The following is an 8813-nucleotide window of genomic DNA, read 5'->3' on the forward strand; positions in this document are numbered from 1 at the left end:
TATGTCCTTGAACCCGAATTCAGCAGTAGCTTCACCAAGTTTTAAAGCGAAGTCCTGGCCACAATTTCACTTTTTAAATATAAATACCCCTGTAATACACAAGCTTAATGTATTTTAGTAAAGTTAGTCTGTAAACTGAGGTCTGTTTTGTTAGGTTGTTAAAGCATTTAGACACTTTATAAAATAGAAATTGACTGGGGCCATCTTAAGTGTGGGCATCATGAAGCCAGACTGTATGACTTCCTGGATTTCAGCCTTACAGATCTCGCACATGCTCAGTGCTGCACAAGCAGTGTAATAGGTTTCAGATCAGGTTTCAGCACCTGTACTGTCCAAGTCACATGATTCTTCGAGACTGGGGAGTGCACAGACTCCTGGAAAGTTACACCCACTACATTCCCAGGAGTCTGTGCGGTGTAGGTTAGGAAGCTTAAGCACCTAGGTGCAGGAAGAGGGAAGATTAACTATTCTGCCTAGCAACAACATTTTGAAGGCATCTAAAAAAAAAAAAAATTTTCGTAAAGGACTAATGACATTTTTTTAAAACTACTGATGTAATGTTATATTTATGGGTGGAACTCCACTTTAAAAATGATATTAATAAATGTATTACACAGTCCCAGTACACAATGGCTCATGCAGGACTTGCCTATTCTGATTTTATCATAGACCTCTAATAATAACAACATAACAACTGGACACAGAAGAGAATAGTGTCTATAGATCTTTATTAAGATAAAAAAAATGATATTGAATTGAGGTGATTATACAGGAAGTAAGGTAGGTGATTGTGATACTTAAACTTACTTAATTTCTATACAGTCATTACAAGTCAAGTATAAATGCATGCAGTAGAAAGAGGTGTATTTCTGCATTGCACAAAATACTGGAAATTGCATATATGTCCCTAGTGTTATGAAAGTAGTCTATTAGTGATGTATCAATTATATATCAGCAGCAGATACAGTAAACATTCATATCCATAAGTTATCATGGAAGCTCAGTTTTGAGCCAATACAGTAATAAAGGCCACCCATACACACTGATTTGTTACACTGGCTATGGAAAGCGATACATCACTTATTTAAATTCACGGGAAGAATCTATATCAGCTAGGGCAGTGATGGTGAACCTTGGCACTACAGATATTTTGGAACTTCATTTCCCATGATGCTCACCTACACTGCAGAGTGCATCAGCATCATGGGAAATGTAGTTCCAAAACATCTGGGGTGCCATCACTGAGTTAGGGGATTTTACATCTACTGTAAGTGATGGTGGCGCTAACCAAAAGATCATGCAGATTTATTTTTACATTGTCTCATAATTAGGCTAGAGTTAGCATGTCCATGTCTAATATAGATATCTATCTATCTATCTATATATATCTATATCAGACATGGAATCTATAATGGTTTGTAAGGATAGAAGGACCTAAATCCTAAATTTAGAACAAGGTTGGATACCCTACAAGCCTTTACTTTAACATGTGCAGGCATCCATGTGAGGTTATCAATAGCGAACTGCATTAATTACATTACATAAACCATTCACGCAAATAGGAAGACAGAAGGCAGAAACAATAAATGTCATGATCTGCTGACACGTTCAGGGCTGGAAGATGGGAGTATTTGTTGTTCTCTCTTCTGAGCTCTCTTCAGAAGTGTCAGGTACAGTGGATGTCTCCAGGATACCCTGCAATAAGTTCTGCTTAGTGCTGTGCTCGTGGCTATCTTCTTCTGAACTCTCAGATGTGTGGCTACTGATGCTCTCGGTGGTTGTACTTTCAGAAGAATGCTCTGAGGAGCTGCTGTGAGGTTTCTGTTCCGAATACAAGACAAACGCACTTAAGAAAATGAAATTATTGCTGGAATCTTCTTTTATGCTTTAGTTGGAGCAGTATTTCTAAACATAAGTTGGATGTTTAGCCTGTGTGCAATTACTCTGGAGGCACAGGTGCAGTGCCCTACTGCCTGCAGCCTATCAAAGTCTGGCGCTGGACAGGACTGAATGCTGTAGTAAGTGACACTTGTATTTGGTACCCTTTGCATTATGGGACGAATGACCAGAGCGCAGAATATCTGCGTTTTAGGCATACGCCCCTCTACGCATAGTGCCAAAAACGCAAGTCCTCTTTGGTACAGTGATTATCCCGTTCCAGCTGCAGGGTATTTCAGTCTGCCATAGTGTTTCACAGGTTGCAGGCAGAGGGGCTGGACACTGCACCTGCACCTCCTGGGTGCACTAAAATGCTGGGATTGGGCGCACACAGGCTAAATGCCCAGTGTGCATGTGGCCTTAGTCTTTAGGCACCTTCATACTCGTACACAATTGGTGGTCAACTTTCCTGATATAGGGGGCCTCCTTGTGATAGTAAAGTAAAAAAATAAATAAAACGTGGCTATACATTTACAATGTAGTACAAAAATAAAAATAAATTTCCCTTGGAAAGAGTAAGGGAAAGTTGTAACCACTCTTAGATTTTTTTGCCATTTGTGTCCCATTGATAATCCATAACTTCCTCTCCCATAGCCATAACAGGAAGTGAGAAGAAATCCCTGCAAATTAAGGGAATTCATTGGAGCCCCCCAGGTCACCAGAAATAGTGTCCCCCATTGAAAAATGTCCTCTCTATTACTGTTCTGGGGACAACCCAAAATTTGGGATTTTTTTTTTTGCTTCCACTTTTGATGATCATGGCAAACAGGACAGGGTGAATTTCCCAAATGGGGCAGAGGTAGCAATAAAAACCTAACAAGTGTTCTAATCCATCCCCACTCTATCCAAACTAAAATAAAGTTTTAAAGATATACTTTAAAATCTCCACCCCCCACCCTGCATGAATTCAAATGTGTGCAAGGCACGCATGCATGTATAATCTACAATTGTACAGCACATACTTGGCCCTGCATGCCAGAGTGGGAGAAATTATTCTAGGTTCGTTATTTATTAAAATTAGGTCTTTCAAGCAATCCCTACAGCCAATTTGGGGTATTTTGCTCTTTGGCGAGCACACACAGTTTAAAGGCTTAACATATGTGGTATCTATTTACTGGACACAAACTTATGCTTAAATTTTTAATATAAATGATGAAGCCTGAGCTATTTCTCTCACTCTAGCATGCAGGGTGATACCAGAGTGAGTAAAAAGGTGTCAATTCTATTGTGTGATAAAATGAATTTATGTTTTTTAGTACGATAACATTTAAAAAGTATAAAAGGGATTTGTGAAATGTAATACTTTGCATGTTTATCACTACTGTGATCAATTATATATCATCATTCAATCATAAGGCGTATTACCTGTCCAGCGGCACGTTTGCGGCGCAGGTTTTCTGTTAGTGCTTGACCAGCTGTTGCCCCATCGACGGTAGGAACAGTTCTTAATTCTTCAGAAGAGGAGGAGTCGGAGGAGTCGGGGATTGAGTTTGAGATAGATTTACTGTGACTTTCACTTGAAGATACAAACTATGGGAAAAATATTAACACATGCGATTAAAAACTGTAACACATGTAATTAGTAAGTGTGCATATATCATAACTGCCTAGTCTCATGTATAACTATGAATGCGGTATAATTCTGGGATTAGAAATTTCTAGTTGTTGTTCGCATTGCTTTAATAAGGAGTCAGGGAGGCGTGAGGCCCAATCACATGCCTCCCTGATGGTATGGAATGATGGATTGCTAGTGTGAATCCATTCTTAAAGGAAAACTGTAGCTTTAGGTAAATTGTATTTATACTTTTTGGGTTATGTGTTTTTAACTTAACATTTTATTTTTTTGTATATGTCTAATTAGTTCTGATATAGTAAATTAAGAAAATGTGCAAAACATTGAAAAAACAAACAAACTACTCTTTGCCTGTTAATGATAATTCCAACCCCTACTAGTGAACTTGTATTTGCTTGAGTTCAGAAGATTTCAGTGAATACATTTTTGCAACAGTTTTAGCAACCCCCCAGGCATATAGAACCTGTTAAATGGACACCGTGGCTCTGTGGGAATGGGTTAACATGCTGGGGAATGTTAACATACAGATCGCAGACAGGAAAGAGTTACAATTGCCCCTACACCCCCCCCCCCCCCTACGCTTTTCAAATGGGTGGTTCTAACCGGACTTTTAGGTTGCTGCTCTGTCATTTGTTCCAAATGAAATCTGTAAACTCAGGCGGTCCTTGGGGACCTTTCTGCTTAATGACAAGTCCTAATACAGCATATCTCCACTTTAGCACGACCACTATGATCAGGTTTGCCTTTCAGGTTTTCAGGCAGACCTAATCGGATGGTCCATTCACTCTTTTGGACCAGTAAGTGTAAATGGACTTGGGTCAGTTCACACCTGCCTACCTCCGATCCAGTAAAAACAAACGGAAGGGAATCTATCCTCCTCTGTGTAGGCAGATCGGAGGTAGACAAGTGTAAATGGAAAACGGAGTCCGTTTACACGCAGCCACCCACAGCGGGCTCTGTCCTTGTCGGCTCAGCATAAACTGAGTGGACATGGACCTGTCATCTGCCCGCCCTGCTCTGATCAGCAGATCCCCTGCTGATCGGAATGGAATCATCCCTGTGTGAAAGGGTCATAAAACCTAAACTACATAACCCTTCATCATAATGCTACTGAGCATTTCAATTTTTGTTATCAGCCACCTCATTTGCAGCATAATCAAACCAGCAAGTACCATAATTGGCAGCAAGCGGTTGTTCATAAAGTAACCCTTGAGACAAATTATGCTTATGTCTAAAGCAGTCTTTGCGGGGACTGTTGTAGACTGTTTATTCTTGTTACATTTACCTGTCTTAAAGCACGTCTAAGACGCAGGCTGTCACCTCTTGGTTGATTGGTTAAGGGCTCAAGTGTAATATTTACTGCAGGGGGGATGGTGAACTCTTCTGATGAAGAAGTATCGTGGCTTTCAGGTGAATCCTTCAAACATGGGAAAAAAGAAGAATAATTGATACCCAAGCAGTTTTAGAACTTCCATTAGTAGTGGTCCATTGATAGAATGAAGACCTAACCTTGACAGCCTTCCCATGAACAGCATGCTGGGGGCTCCTGTGCATGAACTCAGGAATTGTAGTTATAGAATGTATGTACTATAATTTAAACCAATAATGATTTCTTAAGTGTATCTAAACACTTTGGTTGATGGGGCAACTATATGGCAAATGAAATGGACCTCTTAAACTAAGGCGTAATGGAAAAACAGAAATGTATAGGGAAAAATAGACAAGGCTTGTATTATGTGACATTGGTCCTGCAAACAAACACAAAAAAGATCACATTATAATACTAACCATGTGAGAAGAGTTTGAGTCTGATGATGTCTAAAAAAAAAAAAAAAAAATGAAAAATTATATTACAAATGTTATCTGATAAGAAAACACCCTGTCTGTAAGATGGTTTTCAAGTTCAAGCTTCGCCTCATTTTTGAATAATCTTGAATGTACAAATTAAAATTTGACACGTAAAATAACAGACACTACTCCTCTCAGTGTTCTTACACAGTATAGGCAGAAAACAAAACCAGTATGCAGGTATGTACAAATTTACCACTATAGCAAACAAGATTAAATTATGAATTGGATCTATATTTTGTGATCCGAACACCACTCCATTCATTAGAAATGGATCCCCGAAGTCTGCTGAGAAACCATTTTTTTCAGGGAGTGTTCATTTCTTGGCTACCTTGCAACTCTCACTAGTAACCTGCAAATCAGTATTGTATTCCATAATGACTAAAAAGTTCCTTAATCGGGAGGCTCTCATGCTATATAATTTTGTCTTGACTAAACACCTGTGATAAATTACCTTAAATGTAACTACTGCAGGCAAAATGTAGTATATGCTTCTCTTTCACCTTGTCTTAGCCTTTTCAATATTTTTACCCCAGAGAAACCCTTACAAAATGTTTTTCAAGTCTCAGGGAGCCTCTAGTAAGATTAGTCCATCTGGGGTCATTGGAAAAAATGGTGGTGGTAAGTGGGAAGAATGTCCCTATTACCGTGGATGGCTAACATGACACCCTTGCAGCTATGCCGCTGGCTCTGGAAAGTGGCATTGGACCTTGAACCATGCCGGTGCCATCAAAGAGGAGATCAGTTAGTCACAGCTCAAGAAGCCCCTAGGCAACCCTGAAGGAACCTTAGGGCAGTGTTTCTCAACCTTTTTACAGTCAATGCACCCTTTAAAATGATGCTTCCTTTTGGGGCACCCCATTCTAAAATGTAAAAAAAACTAAACTAAATAGTATACATAACCTAATAACATCCACACACCCAATGTTAGAGGTAATTTATTCTTCCACAACATACTGGCACTCACTAGTATTCCAATGTTTCTCTTCTCCCTCACTCAGCTAATATGACCCCCATGCTAATAGAGAGGGGCAGGGAAGTGGTAAAAAATGATAGCACCCAACGGCTGGAATTTTGTAATGGTGCACAATGAAAACCTGTGGCTTTGTGTAATTAAAGGGCAGGCTTCATCCACCCACTGGCTTGTATATAATTTTGGGGCAATTTTTAGGCACCCCTGAAGAAGCCTGAGGGCACCCCAGGGTGCCTGGGCACCTTGGTTAAAAAAGGCTGCATTGGGTTTCACAAAACCCAGGTTGAGAATGGCTGCCTTTTCAAGCTGAAGCTTAATCCTATTTATTCTATTGCCATTAATAGGCGAGTTAGAGAAAATATGGAACAGATTAGAGATGCAAACCAAAAGTAAAAATAAGGCTCAATTTTCAAAGCTTTATCACAAGCATACTAGTCTCTATTTTCAGCAATTTTTTTAATTTTTTTTGACAGTAAAATATTTTCAGCCATTTAACTGTAATGTTCAAGTCTCCTTGGACTTTTCTATATATAACTAAAAATGTTTTTGACAATAGGCGTCCTTAGCCTGGTGTGTTAGCTTAATGAATTGAGCCTATTGTACATGCCAGTTATCACAGTATTTTATAGTAAATCTGCATCAATTTTGAATACCTCAAATGACAGTTATATCTTTATGTACCGTCTCTCCTAAAGGTGTTTTGAATATAGTGTCAAAGTGATACTAAACACTAGATGAGTAGGGGAGTAAAGACCACTGGTGGGCCCATGTTGCAGCCACAAGCAGTTGTTACTACCCTTCTTTTTTATATAAAATACCCAAACTTTACCAATGCAATGCAAACAACATTTAAACAGGTTAAAAAAAGCATCATATTTGTTTTTTTCACTGCGGATCTGTCAGTGAATGACTTGCTCATTCATTTCTGACTGCATTGCTAACAGCATGACATACTTATTATTAGAGGCAAACACTCACTGTAAAAGCTTATACAGTCAAAATATAATCTTAAATATACTTGGCTCCAGGATTCTTTTGCCCACAAAAAATCATTTTATAAACCATAATGATCTATAGATACTTACGGGATATGCGTAGGCCAAGCCGACAAGGCACACAATGAACACAGCAGTTTTCATCTTTGAATCAATATCTGAAAAATATAAATTGAATATTAATACCGTGCATAAGTATGGAAATAAATGAAATGAAAGCAGTGAAAAGATCAGCGGACGAAGCTGATTATGTGTCTTACCTTGGCTGATCTCTAATCCAGATGATACTGCAAAATGCAAGAAGCTCTCCTGCACTATTGAGCAGTGATTCTGCGAAATCAGATGCAATGTTTTGCTGTGTAAGGGCTTAGGAGTAGGAGAATTTAAACAGTTTCTACAGGCAGCATCATCCAATCATCATCAGACTTGGAGAGTGACACCGTGAGGTTTCTCACCACCTGACCTGCCCACACTCACCCACACTTCCTCTTGGTTTTGTGGTATTTCTGTCAACAGAACGCAAAGTCGTCTACACTAACATTATTGTTGATGTACAGTGTAATTAACTAGTTTCATTCCGATGCATACTATTTAGCCATACGCAGGCAGTTTAAACAGTGATTTTATTATCTTTCGATTTTTCTGAATAGATTACTTTTGTGGTCAAGGTACTTACCTGTTTAGATTTCCTGGAATTAAATGAAGGATTTGTAATGACTAATACAGTCTAACCACCAGAAATGTAAGCTCTGAATTATTACATCGGATTAAAAAAGACAAATTACAACATACAAGACTTTTTGCAATAAAACAAGATTTTCAAAATGTATAAATCCAGTGTTCTCGTTGTTATCCCACAAGATGAAACAAACAAAAAAACAAACAAATATATATAACTACAGCTTGAAATAAATTTCCACAGTTACATTTTGGCCATAAGCGTCTATTTACACCTGTGCAGAGCATATGTGTTTAACCACTTCAGCCCCGGAAGAATTGGCTGCCCAATGTCCGGGCCATTTTTTGCGTTTCGGCACTGCGTCGTTTTAACCACTTGGCGTCCGCGTCATAGCCGAATGACGGCTAAGCATGGACCCCAAATGCCTGGAGGACATCAATAGACGTCCTCCCCTTCGCGTGCTCCTGCAGGGCGCGCGCTCGCTGTGATTGCCCGAGTCACTGAGACTCTGGTGATCACGGATCCGAGTAAGGGGCCGGTCCCGGCCCCTTACCACCTTACCAATGACAGCTGATCACGTGATGTAAACAAAAGCCGGTACTCGTTTTTTTCCTCCTCACACTGATAGCGTGAGGAGAGACAAAGAGCCGATCACCGGCTTTTGTGAAAGGGACATCGGTCCCAAGAGGAAGGAGGCACATCTGTCCCGTGTGCTGCCAGTAACACCTTCCAGTACCCCCTGCTAGTGCCACCTGCAATTGCCCACAGTGCCCACCAGTGCCACCTATCAATGCCCACAAGTGCACC

The 8813-nt window shown here is 39.8% G+C and overlaps 1 protein-coding gene across 1 annotated transcript; it reads right to left on the reverse strand.

Moving 5' to 3' along the window:
* Positions 1-711: 711 nt before the first annotated feature.
* LOC120915372 (flocculation protein FLO11-like) lies at positions 712-7741 on the reverse strand. Its single transcript, XM_040325808.1, has 6 exons — positions 7588-7741; positions 7418-7485; positions 5300-5329; positions 4797-4928; positions 3304-3468; positions 712-1821 (listed from the first exon to the last, which is right to left on the reverse strand). Exons 2-6 carry the CDS (start codon positions 7469-7471, stop codon positions 1609-1611), a joined length of 594 nt encoding a protein of 197 aa, XP_040181742.1. The 5' UTR covers positions 7472-7485; positions 7588-7741; the 3' UTR covers positions 712-1608.
* Positions 7742-8813: the final 1072 nt, after the last annotated feature.

The sequence above is a fragment of the Rana temporaria genome, chromosome 1, assembly GCF_905171775.1.
Source record: "Rana temporaria chromosome 1, aRanTem1.1, whole genome shotgun sequence".
Lineage (NCBI taxonomy): Eukaryota > Metazoa > Chordata > Amphibia > Anura > Ranidae > Rana > Rana temporaria.

Coding starts and splice junctions, on each gene's coding strand:
- LOC120915372 (XM_040325808.1), bottom strand. CDS start 7,471: ATGAAAACTGCTGTGTTCATTGTGTGCCTTGTCGGCTTGGCCTACGCA. Junction 4,929..5,299: donor ACTCAAACTCTTCTCACATG/GTTAGTATTATA, acceptor CCATGTTTGAAG/GATTCACCTGAAAGCCACGA. Junction 1,822..3,303: donor GCAAACGTGCCGCTGGACAG/GTAATACGCCTT, acceptor TATTCGGAACAG/AAACCTCACAGCAGCTCCTC.